The sequence below is a fragment of the Lissotriton vulgaris genome, chromosome 5, assembly GCF_964263255.1.
Source record: "Lissotriton vulgaris chromosome 5, aLisVul1.2, whole genome shotgun sequence".
NCBI classification, from domain to species: Eukaryota; Metazoa; Chordata; class Amphibia; order Caudata; family Salamandridae; genus Lissotriton; species Lissotriton vulgaris.
The window spans coordinates 250412465-250431870 of NC_141693.1; the positions used below are offsets into that span (position 1 = coordinate 250412465).

The following is a 19406-nucleotide window of genomic DNA, read 5'->3' on the forward strand; positions in this document are numbered from 1 at the left end:
CGACGCGTTTCGAATTTTCTTTTTTAAAGACATGTGGTCGAATGAAATGCACAGCCCGGTCACAGCCTTTCTCAATTCTTCCCTTTAATGGCACGCCACTTGATGGGCTACTCGGTATGAGATGTGCTGAGGATTCTGGGAGTGGTAGTGACGATGCATACATTACGTGCAAAAATGTTCTGCTGGACAAAAAAGACCCTGGATGGGTCTCCGCAGTTCACGTGTCCTAAATCCTATAGGGTGGTGCCCCACCGTGCGGCTGACAGATGACAACCCCTGTGGCCCCCAGGTTCCCGGGGTGGTGCAGTCCGGGCGGCACGGACACCGCCTAAATATTGCTGCTCCTGCTTGACCGTTGAATTGGGAAGCACTCAAACACCACCAAGGCTCCAAGCAAAAGCCCTTTATTGCAGGTATGGAAAGGTTCACTGCTGCATCCTTTAACAGTCATTGCGCCACTGCTGACGCGTTTCGATTTTTCTTCTTCCAAGTCGTGTGGTCGAATGAAATGCACAGCCCTGTCACAGCCTTTCCCAATTCTCCCCTTTAATGGCACGCCCCTTGATGGGCTACTCGGTACGTTACAATGGAGAACGAGGCTGAATGATTCTTATAGAGCCACCATTCATTCAGTGATGGCAAAGTTTTCTGGAGTGGGACCATATGTTGGGGAGATCTGCTTGTCGAGTCATCAGTTATCTTAAGATGAATACAATGTATAGGAAGTCATGCTTTAAAGCTTCATTAAGATGCACCTGGCATAGAGGCAAGGAAAGTGTCTGAATGTTTTACAGAATACCACATGATGTAAAAGGAGTAGATGTGGTATTATATATAATGCATATTGGCGGAGAGAGCGCCAGATGTTTGAGTTATAAAAAGGGGATTTGGGGCGACTCTTCCTGCTTCTTGCTAAACCTCTGGTGAAGGAGGATTGCATTTATGTCTCCTGGAGGATCCAGATTGAAGATTGGGGTAGGGTTAGATTTGAGGGGTGCTGGGTAGAAACTAGATGAAGTGGGTGAAGTTGTCTGGATCATTGTATCATAAAGAGTTTAATATGAGCGCTTCTCACTTTCCTTGGTCTCTGGAAGTTATTGTAAATTTGTTTTGATGTTGCTCTTGTAGAGACAGAATGCGTTAGTGCTGTGTGTTTCCGTTGTGCTTTTACTCTACAAATGACTGAATACAAAATCGGGTTGTTTGTGTTGTGTTCTAGGTTTGATCGAATGGGAGCTGGTGGGCCTCTCTTCATCGATGTAACATGGCACCCAGCCGGAGACCCTGCTTCTGACAAAGAAACCTCCTCAATGATTATCGCCAATACAGCTGTGAACTTCTGTGGCCTAGAAACCGTTCTACACATGACATGTGTCAATCACAGTAAGAGTGAAATCACAAAACATCTGGAGAAAGCGAAGCGCTTGGGACTGAAGAACATAATGGCACTCAGAGGAGGTGAGAAATGTTCACAAGGTTCATGCCGCCTCTATGTTCTCTTTAACAATGTGATACACAATTCCTCGTCTCGTAGGGACTAAATGTCTGCACCTCCATCTTGGAACGGGATGATCTACACAAGGAAGAATTTGCTTGCACCCACACATAGGAAACATTTACCTGCATTTCCACATTGGAAAGAAATTGTTCCTGCTCCTCCCATAAAGAATGTATTACCTGCAGCTTCACATGTTTCCAAGATCTGCACAGGGATTTGGGTTGCTTCTAGCAGTACTAGGGTAAATAACAGTATGCACAAGTATTACATATAGTACAAGTCGACAGGCAACTTAAGTAGGCATGATAGAAATGGCCAGTACACTGCAAACCCCTAGAGGGCTAATAACCGAATTTTGGATTATAAGAGAGAAAACTGTTGATAAAGGTTTGCAGTTATTGAATATTATCCTGCAGTTCAGGAATATGAGATAAAATATACCAAGCCAGGAACATGCAATACATAATATTTGGGAAGCACATTTTGGCATTATAGCAGCTATGAAGGAAGATGCAACCCTCTGTGTGATAATTTTTATATATAAGATTGTTTAGTTACTGTAATAACAAAGGTGGACCACACTTATTGAAAACAATATACAATACCCGCATGAGGATGAAAATGTCACCTGAGGTGGTAGTGTGCCAGAATGCTACTCTGGATATTACTCAAGCTCTGTTAGGCAAACAGACCAGCTTACACATTCAGGTCAGGTGGATTGAGTGGCTGATAACGGATAAACAAGATTACTAATCTCCTCGGTTATTTACGGAACAAAAGAGTTTAACTGAATTCAGGATCCAGAAGCTGGTGGGTGGCCATGGAAAAACACTACCAGGCGTTGTCTAATGGAATGCTACGCTACAGGCGGAAATCTGGGGCTACAAAACTAAAAGGGCAAATGCAGTCATTCCCCATTTGGCTCTGAAAACGTTCAGAAATGTGAAAAGCATTGCTGCCCCAAGTTGTGCCCAGCTGGCACAGGACACAAGCAGAAACTCTCTTGTAATAGGAATGGGTACAAGGAAGTTTTAGGAACTCTGGAGACCAGGCCAGATTTGTAGGGGAGTGCAGTTATGGTTCAGCCTAAAACCGGTCCTGGAGCAAAGCACTTGTCCGATCAAAGATTTGCTAGACTTCAGAGATTAAATTGCAGTAAAAATGCATTTTCCGATTTTATTGCACCACGAGATGTGGTGGAGGACTTACACACCATATGTTGTTAAGCATAAACCCTTGCAAATATCTGAAGATGTCGCTAAGCTATGCTGAAAAAATGATTCACAGTAATTCTGTGCTCCAGTGACTCCAGGAATGGCGTCGCCTGACAGCTGAAGTATTATTATTATTATTGCGTCACTTATAAAGCGCGCAGCTACCCCAACGGGGTGTCCCGGCGCTCAATGATTAGCTACTACTCCCAACAGGCAAAAGTTTATAGGCACAATTCTTGATAATACGGAAGAAATTAACTGAAACATCACATAAAAGAGAAATGCCATACATCGGCAAACATGCAGTCATTCATTTGCATCAACACGTTGGAAAAAGGTATTTTGCACCATCACGAATGGAACGAACCACCTGCATACAGAATACAGGGTCCCAGTGAGAAGGTTTCTCAAGTACACAAACAAACGCTTTGGAACACACAATTTAAAAAAAATCACAAACTAATAGTTCTGCACACTGTTATTTATTCACAATGTGCTTATTCACATTACTTATGACAAATTCATAACACAACTGTTATAGTGCCCCAGGGAAGGGGAGGGTGAGGGACGTGTTTGTGTGGGGAAGGGATGTGCAAGGTAGGTCATCGTGACAATGATATCAATATATGATTCATAAATGGTCAATACAACTGGCTTCAGACCACTGAGCCAGCACAATGGATGAGCCACTAATGCTCACAATTAAAAAGAAACCATGATAACGATGCTACTAATTAATAATTGGGGTGATGGTTAGATCGACTGGTGAATGGTAATAGCCGTCGACGTTTCGACCCCAAAATTATACTGGTAGGTATACGTCACACCTTAAAGCGGGGTCTTCATCAGGACAAAAGAGCCCTGGGGAACACTGGTTTCTCTATGAAAAAATGGAAGGAAAATGTGTATTATATTTACAGTGATGAGCAAATTGAAATTAAAACCGGCGCACAAAAGCGCCCCAACACAATCTAATGGAACAGGAGTTTATTCACCATGGAAAGTTGTGCTAATAAGCTCACAACATGAACAGGAGAACGGGGAGCGTCACTTGATCCGAATAAGATTGCCGGGATCGATATGTATCAGATCCAATAAATCCTCTTACAAATACCCACTTTCAGGGGATGTCAAAATGATCATCAGATTGCTATAAAAGAAAAACAATGGACATAAAGGACATATCTATATTGTGTCCCTTCGATTCAATACTGAAACAAATAAGTGCAAAAAAACTGATCAAACACACACTTGAGCTATTACTTAAATTAGTTCACATGTGGCTCAGATAGTAACCAAATGGGAGGTAATTATTCCCTCATTGAGCTTGTATCACTACAGAGGAAACTTATATAGAACCAAAAGGGTCCAGGACTGGCTCATAGTATCATAATACAGATGTCACCATACTTAAGACTTTCGTACATTTACCAAAGCAGGGAAAAGGGTCTTGCCACATCGGATTCATAGCCGCAGCAAAGTACGAGTGTAACAGTAATTAGATCATTGTAAGATTCAGCGATATAGCAGGGCATATATTGCTCATTATATAGAGGATGCGTACCTAAATATGCCAACACTGGCGCGCTGCTGCTGTGTTTGAAGCACTCAAAAAGCATGGAACCTCCGCGTGACTGTAACGCTCGTTATGACGTTAATTGTCTATAAAAGGAATGGATAATTCAGTTAAAACCACGTGTGTAGATTTCAAAATCATGGCTGCCCTATTTCAATAGCCACTACATACCTATTTGCGCTGACCACAGTCTTCACTCAATACTGGCGGAGATATCCATTCCTCAACCGGGACGCATTACTTCTAAAAACGGTAATGGCGACAATAAGGGAATTGCTCCACAATATACATATTATAACTACAACAGCCGCAATGCTACTCCAAAGGTGACAAATTCTAACCTTAAACACGGCAAACGTTGTTGATAATCCAACTCCTTCGGTCACCCGATCCGCGTCTCAAACCATCGACCGGCATACATTTAGCTGGAAGAGGACGTGCGCACTGACGTCCGGATGGTAAAAAGGAAGGACGGACTCCGGGAAAAACCCGGAAGTGTTGATTAAGCTTCGATCGTCATGACAACCGAACCGGCTTGAAACTGCGCGAGTCCTTGGCAGCAGGCTAGAGACATACGGAAATTGTGAGTTATGACATAGGATCTCAAAGTAACCATAGATTATCATCATGACATCGCGACTAATCACTTCGATAGAGTGTGTCATGATTAAATTACACGCATAGCGACATGGTTATTAAGCGAAGTTGTAGTAAGGGTGTTTCTCCTGAAGTACCGAGGTATGTACTCAGTGATATATGATCGATTTTATTACAAATGGTGTGGTCAGATATAAATCCTACATGCAATGACTGAGAAATGTGTACCTAACCCTTTTGATGGACCTTATCATAAATATTCTGGTAGGATATAGGTACCACATCATAGCGTTCCTCTTGTACAACAAGGTGTAGGCGATCCATTTCTGCATAAACCAATTGTTTAAAAAAAAAAAAAGCCATCAATTAGGATAGTATGCATAATATCCCTGCAAACATACATTGTCTAAAAGCGTCACGCACCTCCTACACAAAGGGGTGTAGGCGACTACATCCATCCATTTTAGAGAATCACGCACCACCTACGCAGAGGGGTGTACATGACTTGACATAGCAGCTTGCATCCTTTATTTATGATAAAAACTGCAAACTTCCGTGCACCTCTCACACAGGAGGGTGAAAACGGGAGTTTGCAGCACTAAACCATGACTTAATAAATACCGATGATTCAGACCAAGGAATTTAGCAACCTAGTCTTGCTAGCTGGGCATGACTACTCTCTGCCACATTGAGTCCATTATTGATCGAATCCAGGATAGTCATCCATTTGGATTCTCGTGTATTGAGAATCGTGGATATATCCCCACCTCTAGGGCCCAGAGTCACCTTTTCCAAAACCAACCATTTCAAAACTTCGGGGGTATGTAGTTTGCAATGCTATAGGTCTGGCATTCAAGCGAGTTTGAGCGATTGGCATTGTAAATGACAATACCTTTTATTTCTGTTTTGAGTTTTAAACATTGTCATTTAGAATACTAATAGCTTAAACTCTGTCAAATGCGAGACCTATTGCATTGCAATAAAGGGCCTTCTCGACCGCTTCTTAGATTGTAAGTATCGGAGGAAGAGGCCGGCCTGCGACATCTTCAAAGTAGTGATAAATACTGCAGTGAAGAAGATGTGCAAGTGTTGTAAATTTCACAGACACAAAGTGTGATGTGAAAGTTGCACTCTTCACCATGCCAATTTGTATGTGGTAGGGTACAGGCTTGTGCCCCACTACGAAGAATTGTTGAAGGAAATTCTTGTGTATTTTTTGTGAATAAGTAAAAAGATTGAGACCTCTGTCTGGCTGGACATGTCCAAAACCAATAGAGTATCAATTGTGTCTATATTGATTACTGTTTGAATTTTAATAATGCATGGGACCACTGTTGTTTTCGTAAATATGTTCCCTGAGGTCCTTTGCTGACTCGTAAGGGTGTCCTTGTTGACTTCTAAAGTGATAAAATGATCAGCACCGTCCTTAAGAGAAGGAATGGCATGCAGCGTTATACCTTTTAAACTCCTGCACTGATAAGCAAGTCTCTAATACATGGTGGCATGAATTAAAAAAAATACAGGAGGAGAACGGAAATAGAGTTGCGCAAGCAATACATTTTTTAGGCAGTTGTACTAAATTCACTGGAACATACTTAGTGCCTGTAATTCAGACCACAAAGTCAGGAAATAAACTTTAACCCTTTAAGTGCTGCCGTCGGCCAACGGTGGTCACGAGCACTACCTTGCCAGTGCTGCGCACGACCGTTGGCCGACGGGTCAGCATTTGTTATTCGAACGTTCAGCACTGGGCGCTGAACGTTCGACGCTCCCAAGTTGTTAAGGGATTCCATTAATTCTCACCCCCATGATAGTGTGTGAAAATGAGCATTAAATACAAAGCTGGTAAAGTTGCAGTCTCCTTGCTTGTGACCTTGTTGCGGTCTGGTGATAGACAATACGCTCTAATGACTAGATTCACAAATATCTTTTCATAGGTTTGACTTTCTGTTTACTTGTCTGTGACCTCAGAATTTCCGAATATAAATCACACCTACTCAAGGAGAGACTTGTGAATCAACCCTAATATGTAGCTTTGGTTTTTTTATTTTTTGGTTCTGAGCTTAAAATGGCTGTGGGTGGGGCATTTTTAACACCGGTGATCTATAAGCATAGGCCATTGGAGCTCTCTGTTTCAGTTTAAACATAAAGTGATACACATAGTACAGGGTGTTCTTTTCAGCTCTGTGGATAGGGTTCATGCAGGCAGCTTGGTCCACATTGCCAGAATTAACCTTTTGTGCATATTTCATTAGACCTATTCAGAGGTGGCTTTTTTATGATTCCCCCCCCCCCCCCATCATGCTCTCGGAGCCTTGGTACTTTTTGTTGAACATCAAGTGTTACCCTGAGCCGGTTACAAACTACTAGCAAGGAGAGGAAAGTAGGTATCAAGGAAAGGGAATGAAGAAGCAGCCTCGTGAATAGTAAGAGTTCACGCTGAACCACACCGGTGACATACCCGTTCCACTGAACCGTACAGCTTGGCAATCTTAGGCATCTGTGTGGTCATGCACCCCCTTACTACTTCAGTGAAGAGACAAAGAAACGTATAAACTCTACCAACAGGATTTAGCAGTGCTTTGCGATCACTAACATCTCTGAAGTCAGAGCAGTGGAAAAACAAAACTATTTTTTTCATTGCTACGATGTACGAATTTAGAGAAAAAATGCAAATGGCTTTATTTGGAGGCGTACAAACTGGGCCAGCTTTAGCATTGGTGGCGCCCTGTGCGACAATGTCTGTTGGTGCCCCCTCCCCAACCCCCCCCCCCAATGACCACCTCTGCCACAAATACCCCCACAGTGCCCCTCAAGTCTCCATAACCACAGCCTCTCAGATTAATTTAGTTTTATAGCGCCACTCATTCCAGCGTAAGGTGTCGCAGAACGTTACATCACACACACATATTGCATAGAGACAATGTGTGTAAGTCAGTGTATAATAAATGTTTCATCAGACAGGACTACAAGGTGTAGTGTAGGAGTGACATGTCATCGATACCGCTAGGCAATATAGTTTAAGAGTCCTTATTCTGGAAAAGCACATATTCTGAATTTGAAATGTAACATCATTGTTAGGGGTTCCCTTTCATAGTAAGAATTGTTTTCAACCCAAATGAACCCTTTTTACAAGATTAGGAAGATAAGACTGGGCAAAAATACATGTAGCTCTAATATATACCTTGCAGTTTACAGGAGCTCTTTGCTGTCAGTTAATAACTCAATGTTTTATATTAGGATTTTGACTTATAAATGACCAGTTACAAAAGGAACTCCCTTACAGAAGCAGTAACACACTGATCTATTTACATTATATGCGCTTTATCTGCATAATATACGTTCTTAGCAGCAAGCATTTTAACCCTCTGCGCTATCTTCGTATGAAGACAAACCTCCAGTCTCTTTCCAGAAAGACGATTAATCACCAGAGTTAGCTTGACATTTTAATTGATGCCTGATAATTGCTTAAGGCCAGGAAAGGGGCCGCAGGTGCTTTTAAAATGAGAAACTACTTGCAAAACTGACGCCCCCACCCCAAGTCCACGTCCGGTGCGGTGGCACCGATCGCATCGCCCTAGAGCCGACCATGCGTACGAATTTCGAGAAAAAATGCAAATGGCTTTCTTTGGAGACGATACACAAGGTGGTCGGTCTTCTCATGTATTAGCAAAGGTAACACTGACGGAATGTCGTCTCCAGGGTGTATCTCCCCCGATTTGAAATGTTATGCAGTAGTAACAGTACCACATTTTTGGGAAGTGTGTTAATCCGTGGCTAGACTCTACAACCAGAGCAATGAATCTCTATTTACGCCATGGTTGGAGTCTCTCATCAGAAGCTAGAGTGATTTGCTGATAGGAATTCGGTCAGAGGTCTGAGTATTTCTATGCCCCCTCCACGTCAGTCTTACACCATTAAATTCCAAGTATTTTGAGCCGACTTTCCAGGCGGTTCGGAGCTTTCCATCACAATCCAGAGCATTGTTTAGTTTATGTAGATGTTTGATCAGCGAGCCAATACTAATAAATCTTATTAGGGGACTATGTCAGCCTTAAGGAACTGAAAGTTGAATGGATGATATAGATGCCGTACCATGTCACTTACAAGGTTGCTCTGTCAAGACGTATGCCAGAGGGCACTAGATGTGCTTAGTGAAACCTGTCTACGCATCAGGGCTGTGATAGGTGTGTGTATTGTTCTGTCTCCTAGGAAGCACCTGAACTGAAATAGTGTAAGAATTAAAAAGACTCTTGTCTTACTTATCCAATTGATTTTTAAAGTGGGCGTTTCTCTGAAGCTGTGGATAGACTAGAGGCTGCAGTTAAGTGGCGTGATGTGATGGGTAATCTTCTTGAGCTTTCTGTCATTGGTAGATCCCATTGGCGAGAAGTGGGAGGAAGAAGAAGGGGGATTCAATTATGCCATTGACCTTGTGAAGCATATCCGCTGCGAGTTTGATGACTACTTTGACATCTGTGTTGCTGGTAAGAGAAACGTTCCAGCGGCGGTGACGCCACAGTGAGTAGCTGAAGCTCCGACGGAAAAATATTGCCCTACACTAAGGGCATGATTCACTAATACATTCGGATTTTGTCCACTGTTCCTCTAGGTTATCCTAAAGGCCACCCTGAGGCTGGAAGCTACGAAGAGGACCTGCTTCACCTGAAGGAGAAGGTGGACGCCGGGGCTGCCTTTGTGATCACTCAGCTCTTCTTTAGGTCTGAAACATTCCTAAAGTTCCTGATGGATTGCCGCGCTATTGGCATCACCTGCCCCATTCTACCTGGAATCTTCCCCATACAAGTGAGTCCCAGGAAATACGGGACTGTATGTTACAGTGAATTGTTGAATAGCTAATTAGAAGGGTTGGAGGCTTGGTTGTAGGTTGGAATAAAACGTGCAAAGTGGGTGGTTTGTCCGGCGAAACGTTGTTATTGAAAATGTCAGATGGAAGAAATTGTACAACATTGTCCCATCATGGAGGCAGACAAATCGTTTTCTATGTGAAGGATCTCTTTGCACAACTTGTCTCTTTTTTTCTGTCTAGCCCTACCCCTTTAAAAATAATTTTTTTTTCCACATTGGATTACACAACTCCTTTGATCTTCACTTATGTCACTTTCATTCTGACCCATAGCAGTCAGTCTCTAACTGTAGCATGCTTTACAGGCATGAAGTTTTCGGAAAGCTTGTTATTGGGAAGAAAAGTAGTCTGGTGGCTAAATTTGGAACCAGGACACCCAGGTTCAAATCTGGGCTTCCTCACTAAATTCACTGTCTGAGCTTCTGCATATGCCTTAATCTCTGTGTACCCAAGTTCCCATGCCTATCAAAAATTGAGAGAAGTAAAAAACAGGTTAAAACATATATGAGGTGCAACATTTTTAATCATCTTCTTTTGGTCAGGGATACCACTCTCTGCGACAGTTGGTGAAACTTTCCAAACTTGAAGTACCCAATGAGATCAAGGAGGTGATTGAGCCAATCAAAGACAATGATGCTGCCATCCGAAACTACGGGATAGACCTAGCTGTGAGTATGTGCCGGGAGATACTGGATAGTGGGCTCGTACACGGACTTCATTTTTACACCCTCAACCGAGAAGTGGCAACAATGGATGTTCTGCGACGCCTCGGCCTTTGGCAGGAGGATCCAAGGTGAGCAGGAACCTGCAACAAAGTTAGGTCCACAAGGTCTATGCCCACGGGGAAAGGATAGAGTGACTTGCTTTGCTTGAAATATTCCTTCCCTGGTGGGCAAACCATCTCCAGCGGCCAGCCCATCGCTTTCTCTACTTTTTAATATAATACTTTATCATTTTAAAACAAAAAATACACCGGTAGCTTAAAAGAGACAATAAACTAACTGTTAACATAAATGAAATAAAAAAATTGAAAGTAAACAATTTAAAGTAATTGAAAAGAATAACTAGTAAGATGAATACCAAAACATTGACAATATGCAAATTCCACTTCTAATGCTCTGTCTTCCACAGGCGGCCGCTGCCCTGGGCAGTCAGTGCACACCCTAAGAGGAGGGTTGAAGACGTGCGCCCCATCTTCTGGGCCTCTAGACCAAAGAGTTATATTTACCGCACACAGGAATGGGACGAGTTCCCCAACGGACGCTGGTAGGTGTGCCCTTCCTCACGAGCTCCTACTGATTTCTGCATAATGTGTTTGTTTATTAAAATCTAGTTACCTAGCTTGAAACTTTGAAAGGATTTTCAACAATCAGGTTGAAAATGTCATTAGGTAACCCTGAGCTAGTTCTAAGGCGTAATCTGCAGTACCTTTCCAGAACGACGCACTCTCGTCTTGGCAGAGCCTCGAGTCAGATGCAGATGCCTTCACATGCAGCAATGTCTTGTGCCAGGGATCAGCCTGTTCCCAGCGGGGTGTGTCTTTTCGAGTAACTTCCTTACATGACGGCTTCTCTTTTTGAAGCACCAGCTCACATGGCTCTAGGCCAGTAATGCAAACTTAGTTATTTTTGTAGAAGGTTGCAGGCAGGTCGATATGCTTTTCCTACTTATAATGACCAAGAAACTCTTAATATGAAGGTAACATTTTGTTGGTTATATCTTGCTTAACAATTTATGATTTTAATGAGCATCCCTGTTTATACATATAAAATGTGATGGGTTATTTTAGTAATTAGACATCAAACTTCATGGTTCAATGATGGGTTGTCTGGAGATTCTAATTGTATGTAAATAACATTAGCACCTAGAATAACCTCTGTTTTTTGGGGTTTTAGCCTGAAGGAGCAATAGTATCGCCGTGACACCAAGGAAACATGAATTTCTCTTGGCACAAATCTGTAGGGGGATCCTGCATGCAAAATGTGGTTTAGAGGTTTTCCTAATATTTCCAAACAAGTGAATGTGTTGGAGTGCTGGTATTTTATGGGTGTGTGCCATAAGTAAAATGTTCTGCAGAATTAAGTCTAGCCTTGCAAAGTGTAAGAGTGAATGTAGTGAACCCAGTGTCATTCAGGATCTTACCTGGGACAGCAGCGGTTCATGAACCTTCACACTGATCAACTGTCAAAGCTCACAATATTAAGTCCCAGACTTTCTTCACATAAGAAGGACACAAACCGCTTGAAGAAGTCGTTAAAAATCTCACCTCTTATTAGTGATATTTTTATATTGCTAACCAACCTGGACAGCAGCTGCGTTCTGAACAGTGGGCGTAAGCCCTGGGATACGATTCATGAGGTGACCGGTTCAGTCAGAGAATAAAGACTCCTATTTGAAATCTCCAAGCATGAGTAATTACCTCCTTCTTAGTGACTTAAAACACCTCTTGTGGACTTTTTAATTCTCACTGGAAGGGAGAATGTACCGGGAACGTTCAATTGTAACTTCTAATGACAAATGTCTTGAAAGCTGACCAATAATAAGCATCTTTCTTGTGATAGTGCTTATTCAGGAATATTGATGTCGCTGTACGCCGGGTGCTTTTGATTAAACCCCAACCTGATAAAAATACACTTCTAATTTTCTCACCTACCATTAACTTTGAGAGAATGTGACATTTAAATACAAGACGTCTGTATGTTGCTCTTTGACCTCTGTATAACGTGTCAGTGAAGATGTTTTTACCAGTCTGTCATACATTCTGCATTCTTTCAGCAATCTTGTTAAAACTATCCTTGGCTCAAATACAACCAACACCAGGACACTTGCTACAGTGTTATACATTTGCCACCATTGCATTGCACTCTTCACTCCCAAAGTTGTCTAGGATCAATAAGTAAGCTCGCTTTTACTCTTAGAAATACAGAAAGAACAATTTGTTTTTTTATGCCACAGGTCTTTTTCAGTTTCGTTAGTTTTCCTGCGGGTTTCTCACACCCACTCTTTTGACTCTTGTCTGCAGAGGCTCGCCATTGGTTACATTTATCAGCATCTCCTGCCTCCCCACAGTGCCATTCATTGTAGACCTGGGGATTTTACCATCCATGAGTAAAAGAAAATTGGGATTTTAGTAATCATTGCATGCACTCCACAATCCTGTGGGAAATGTAAGTTTTATCAACTATCTTCTCACCAAGACAAAATCAGGGGAATTGCTTTAGCTCTGCACTGAAACGGTCAGCCGTGGTGACCGCCTTCACAATCTGCTCTGCTTTTAGGCTCTATTTGTACAGGAGCATTTTTGTGCGCCAGCTCGGAATGGAGTTGCAAAGAGATCTTAACTCCTCAAAGAGGCCACAGAGTATGTCAAAACTTAGCAACGTGCTGTGTTCGCCGGCTACTTTTCAGTGAATTTCAGACTAACATGAGTTTAGTTTCTTTTAACCTTTTAGCCTTCCAAGGCCCTCTCTACGCCCTGACAAATAGAGTGAGAGGGGCTTTACATCTTCCTGTTATGTACAGGAGTGTCTGATATCTTTTGTTTGTGCCTTTTACTGCTTTAACATTGCAGGTAGCTGTAGCAAACGTTTACCAGGCAAGAGATGAGTCCTTGGAAAGTCACTGCACCCAGACCATCCATATTTGTTCCATTATATCAAAGCAAAGACGAGATTAGTAATAAGATATCATTTTGGGGAATAATTTATGTACATATCAGATGCTAACCAGTAGCGAAAACAAAACACTCAACAGTTGTTTTTAACATAATTTTAAAAATTGTTTACAGTCTCCCAAATAGATTTTTCTGCATATTTAGAGCTGATGCGGTTGGGGAAACCAACCCGATTTGAATTAAACAAATATTTAATGAACATGTTGTGGTCTAACCCAACTAGTCAGAGTGGCACTCAGTTTTTTACGTTGCAGTGCTTTATTTCTATCGCCTGAAACAGCTACTCGTAAGGACACAGTCTCCTTTTCCCTCCTCCCTCAAGGATGTCCCTCCCGCGTTTCGCCAGTCTTCTTCGCTCTCTTCCTCTGTAAGGCCAGGAGTCCGGATTAAAGCAGCCCTTTAATAAATCATAGAATGGGGTCAAAGGGATGCAGGAAAACCGCTAGCGTTATCCTCTCTGTTTGTGCCCGTCGCGGTGCCTGTACATCCAGTGGAGTGGGGCTCGCTAGTTAACCCGTGCTCTTAGACCCCCAATTTCCCTTCACCACCCCAGCACCTAAAAAACGCTCACTGTACCCCTGGTACTTTCCTCAGGCCACGACCCTCCAGGGTCATGGCGTCAAACGCTATGTCCTGGGACCGCTGGGTTTGACAGCAGGGTAGCGGTCATCTAGTTCTCTGCACTTCTGGGCCTCCTCTCATGGGCTCTGCACAGTCTTGGTTCCCATTACTGTTGACTTCGTCCTTTTCCTCACTGCTACAAGGGCCTTCCAGTTTAGTTTTTCTTCCCGACTCCAAGCTCCTGGATCCACACCTATGCTCTTAGGGTCCCCATTCCTCCTTTACCAGCACCACTGGCGTCGACCACATGACGTTGGCAAACGTGTGGTGCACTGCAATGCTCTCCCACTGGGGATGCAGCGACTGCCATCTTGGATTCATCGGGTGTGGCAGACGTCCAATTACACATGTACTAAGATCTATTCAGGTAGCAAGTGTTTCCTATTCAGGAAGTATTCCATACTCGTTTGTTACCTTGCTCAACAATGACTTGAGGAGTGTGCTTTAGTGGAAACCTCTCTTCGACTTGGATTTCATGTTACCAGGTTGCCCGAAAAACTATCCTTGCCACCTGCTTCCACTCATTCTCTTCATGTTGTCTCTGTTTATGTATAAATCACCATAGACTTAGGAAGTCACAAACATGGAAGCTTCGACAGCACTAAAGAAAATAATTCTTTAGTGCCTGTTAAGGATTTTGCGTTACAAAACTTTGTGTGTAACAGAAGTCAATCTATAGCTATTACGTGTACTTGTCAATGTATGACACAGATATTGCTCCTTGTTCCAGGATAATGTAAATAGCCCTGGAGTTAATAGTTGACATTCACTTATACCCTAGCTTCGTGAAGTTGTAATTTATAATTTGCACCCAAGTTACTTCACGCAGAACATGAAATGTCAGGATCACCATATCTGTGAATGCCCCTTACTGCCCATTTGCTCATATTGCTCCTAAAGCCTCTTAGTTCCTCAAGTCTAGATTTGCCTCCATCCGATACATGAGGCATTTTTATTCCATAACTTCCATTTTGTTGAAAATGGCAAATTCATCCTACCCAATTGGACCTAACCAAACACAGATTTATCAAGTTATCCTATTAGCCTTGTATTTACGTTGCCATTTTTTCTGTCCATCAGGGGTAACTCATCCTCACCAGCCTTTGGAGAATTGAGAGATTATTACCTGTTCTATCTAAAGAGCAAATCTGCCCGGGAAGAGCTCCTAAAGATGTGGGGTGAAGAGTTGATGAGCGAAGAGAGCGTGTATGAGGTGTTTACAAGCTATATTTCTGGTGAACCAAACCGCAGCGGACATAAGGTTAGTCCTAGTGTATGTGCAGAGTTTCTGTGTATTTTTAGAGGGAGGCAGAACTGAAAGAGAAGTGAAATATGGTCACCATTCTGGGACATTCAGAGGAAGATAAGGGGAGAACCTGGAACTCAGCAGTACATGTGTGGAGGTATAATAAGGATTTATGGGAGACTTGTCAATGTGAAACAAAGCTTGTCCACATTGGCATTCAGGAATGCTCAACTGCTCATATGCAGGAACTTTACTGGTGCTGCTAGATTTGTCCTGCCTGTTCTATTGAGCCCTCTTTCTCATGCCATGTTAGTGTGTTGTACATTTGTTTCCACATTACTTTGCTCCATTTTCCCCATGCTGTTCTGCTGTCCTGTGCCATCCTGCCTATGAGGTTGTGCTTCATCTTACTGCGTTGTGCCAGCACCAATCTACCCTGTTGCACCTGCACTCACTGTCCTTCCTCATCACGCCCAAGCAAACCTGCTCCTTTACATCTGCACCATCCAAAGGTTGCACCGTCATGTCTTGTAGCATCCTTTTGTAGCAAAGCATCCTATCTTTATCTAGAACTCTTCTGTTTCTTCAGGTAACATGCCTTCCTTGGAACGATGACCCTCTAGCTCCAGAGACAAACCTAATGAAAGAAGAGCTGCAGAAAGTGAACAGAAGGGGAATTCTAACCATCAATTCCCAGCCCAACATGAATACCATACCTTCCTCTGATCCTGTGGTGGGCTGGGGGCCTAGTGGTGGTTATGTTTTTCAAAAGGTATGTGAAGCTGTCCCACTTTTAATCCATCTTGGACCCTTTTAGCTCCAATGCTCTTGTATCTGTCTCATTCTGACTATTATCACCTGTAGCTGTCCCTTCCTTGTCCTTACTGTCTCCTGACACTTATACCCTTCTGCATTCCTCCTACCAGCTCGGTGCTACAAGTTTGTACCTCATGCAGTATTCATTGTGGGCCCTTCTGTGTCCCTGCTCTGTACTGATGTTCATCTCCTACACGTGTGCCTTCTTGTTCTTTCTACCCATATACTACCCCTGGCCCTATTCTTGTTCCCTTGCATTCTCTCTTCCTCCTGCATTTGTCTGCTGTGAGTTCCTCACCTCTGTTTCGAAAGAAGTGGCATCTTAATATCCTGTTTATTCCACCCACTTTCCCCCAGGCGTATCTAGAATTCTTCACATCCAGTGAGAATGTGTCAGCCCTGCTCAAAGTGCTAAAGAAGTATGAGCCACGTGTAAATTACCACATTGTCAACGTGCAGGTATGAAGACATAGAAACAGTGCTTTGCATGGGATTGCTGTCTACTGGTAGGGTCCATAAGTCAGGGCCTTCTTTTCCCAGAGATGCACTTTGTACTTCCTGATTCTTCATTTTGTAATAATTGTTAGTGTTAGACATGACGTCAAATGAACTAGTCAGCGAACTATTATTTTTGCCTTGAATTGAACACCTTCAGTGTTTCTTTATTGAATTCACTCGCTGTCTTACCCTCAGGGAAAGAACATCACCAATGCAGCCGAGCTTCAGCCCAATGCCGTAACCTGGGGCATTTTCCCTGGCCGAGAGATCATCCAGCCCACAGTGGTGGATCCTGTCAGCTTTATGTATTGGAAGGTAAGCAGATCCTCAAACTGTGCTGCTCTTAAATGTCCAAGACCTGTGATGTAGGAAGATCATGCAGCTGGGACTCTAGTGCTTCCAGAAAGTATGAGATGGGGGATGCAACAGCTTTAGGAAATTCCATGACTTATGAACATAGTGCAAACTCCAGGTCTCCTAAAGAACTGTGGAGCTAGGAGAACATCAGGCTACCCAGCTCTTGGAGGGCTCACTGGGTCTGTGAGTGAGGGAGATCACATAGCTATGTCTTTCCTCTACGCTAATACCACCCTCCATGATCAGATTTTCCAGTGCTGCAGCTCCACTGTACTCGAGGCAACCTTTGTGGTAACATACTCCAGGGTCACAGACCTTCTTGGAGTGCACAGAACCTGTGAGGTAAGGCGATCTTCCATCTGTCCGTCTCTTCTAGGGCTCCCAGGAACTATGAAGTAGGTGCCTGTGAAGCTGTGTAGCTCTGCAAACAATTCCAAGACATATCAGGGGTGAAAAGCTATCAGTTGGGCTCCATCCAGAAGCCTGTAAGGTAATAAGTTCAAGCAGCTGTGCATCTCTACAAGAAATCCTAGTGCTTGCCTGGTAGGAAAGACATAAACTGTGTAACTCTTCAAAAGATCCTAGGACTTGTGAGGGATAGAAATCCTCCAGCTGAGCTCCTCTATAGCTTCACACTTTATGATGCAGAGACCCCCCCCTGTCAAAATGTTTTAGGCATAAGGACCCCCTCTTGACAAAAATGTCTAGAACTTGGAACTCCTCAACATTGACAACCATCGACAACCATAAAAGCCCCCAATTCCCACAGAAAATCTTTTTTTGCAGTGTGGAAATAATATTAAACAGTGTTTATAAAATGGAAGATCAGTGACAGTGGGGGCGTGGTCAGAGGTGTAGCTAAAAACAATTCCTCATGTATCAGGAATTGGGGTAGAGCAGCGCCGTAAGTCTTCTTGCAGCGTTGCCCTATGCCAATGTGAAAGGGCAGGAATGCACCTTATTTATGAAATATGACGCATTTCCAATCTTTTCCCACTGCGTTGGTGCACAAATTGCTGCCTTGTGCCAATGTAGGCAGGATTGTTTTTGTGCAGGAATGTGCCCTGAGAGGGGGTTTCCTCTTTTTATGTGAGTTGCAGAATGCAGCACACATGGAAAGAGGAAAATATACGAGGAGACACGAAAACATGTCTCCTCATTACACCTGCTGTCGTGAGACGTAAGGTTTTGGTGCTGCCCCAGGTTTAGATGGTTGGGTAAATCTGGGGCAGCGTCAAAATCCATGGGTGTTGCGTGGGAACATCAACCGCAGTGCCCATGGAACTCCAAGGCACGGCAGCGACTTGCGCTGCTTTGTCTTACTCCGTATGTATGAGGGCACTTATAGCAATGCAGGGTGACTTTGCGTCGCCTCATAGATACGATTGTGACGCTTGTGCTGCCCGAGCTTAAACAAAAAGGGTGTTCCGGCAGCTCAAGCCTCTCGTTAATCAGCCCCAAAATATTTTTTATAGTTTTTAGGTCTTTCACCATCCGGTAGCTACATATAAAATAATGGGTAGCTTAAATGAAAAATACATTTTAAAAAGTTGTTACTCAGTAGTAAATGCACTGTAGTACATTAGGAAACCTCTATTAGTGAATGCACTGCAGAGGTCTGTGTGTAATCAGAGAGCCATAGAATTTTGGGGCACATTTACAAGCCCTGTGTGCCTCCTTGCGCTGCCATTGCGTCACTTTTTTTGACGCAACAGCGGCGCAAAGAATTCGGACAATTTACAATGTTGACGCATCTAGGGAGATGTGTCACGTTGTAAAGCCCTGCTTCACATTATACCTGCACCAGGTATAATGTATGCAGGCTAGGCATTCACACGCAAAAAGCCATGTAGAACTAACACTGTGAAATTTACAACATTTCAGATAGGCTGCATCATGGTTTTTAGATCTTGTGACAGAAAATAATTGATCTGTGATTAATGATCTCTATCTTTCTTTCCCTCTTTTTTATTTGTATTGTAAATATCTATGAAATATTGAACAACAAGGTCTTGCAGAATCAGATGTGAGCTATATTTATATGTAAATTTGCTCATGAATGTATATATTTTTTACTTTGTATACTCTCTCCAAATAAATATTTTTTTTTAAAAATTTTACAACAATTCACTGCGTCACTCTACGCCAGTGCTATTCAAACTGAGGGGGGCGCCTTGGGGGTCCGTGGCTGCATTCCCGGGAGGGCGCTTTGTCTTCAACTAGTTGTTATTTGTCACATAGTGTGTGTCACGCTTTGCTGGGGAGAACCTGTTTTCAGGTTAGCACAACAGAGTGTCCCCCCCGTATAAACAGAGTGGCAGTGCGTGTGTCCTTCAGTGCGGCCCCCAGGTAGGGGAGGCACAACGTGCAATAGTCCTAGAGTTGAGTGCCTCTCGGAGGTACCATCCCTTTGTGTGCTACATTGCTGCCAGCCGCTAAAGAA

At 43.1% G+C, this 19406-nt stretch overlaps 1 protein-coding gene across 4 annotated transcripts in view; it reads left to right on the top strand.

Moving 5' to 3' along the window:
* MTHFR (methylenetetrahydrofolate reductase) overlaps positions 1-19406 on the top strand; it is an 80907-nt gene that overhangs the window by 55000 nt on the left and 6501 nt on the right. For all 4 annotated transcript variants that reach the window (XM_086921296.1, XM_086921295.1, XM_086921294.1 and 1 more), the window contains exons 3-11: positions 1220-1458; positions 9262-9372; positions 9498-9691; positions 10295-10545; positions 10884-11018; positions 15127-15307; positions 15882-16064; positions 16466-16567; positions 16802-16921. In XM_086921296.1, the coding sequence (XP_086777422.1) occupies positions 1220-1458; positions 9262-9372; positions 9498-9691; positions 10295-10545; positions 10884-11018; positions 15127-15307; positions 15882-16064; positions 16466-16567; positions 16802-16921 (1516 nt within the window). The remainder of the gene's footprint in view (positions 1-1219; positions 1459-9261; positions 9373-9497; positions 9692-10294; positions 10546-10883; positions 11019-15126; positions 15308-15881; positions 16065-16465; positions 16568-16801; positions 16922-19406) is intronic.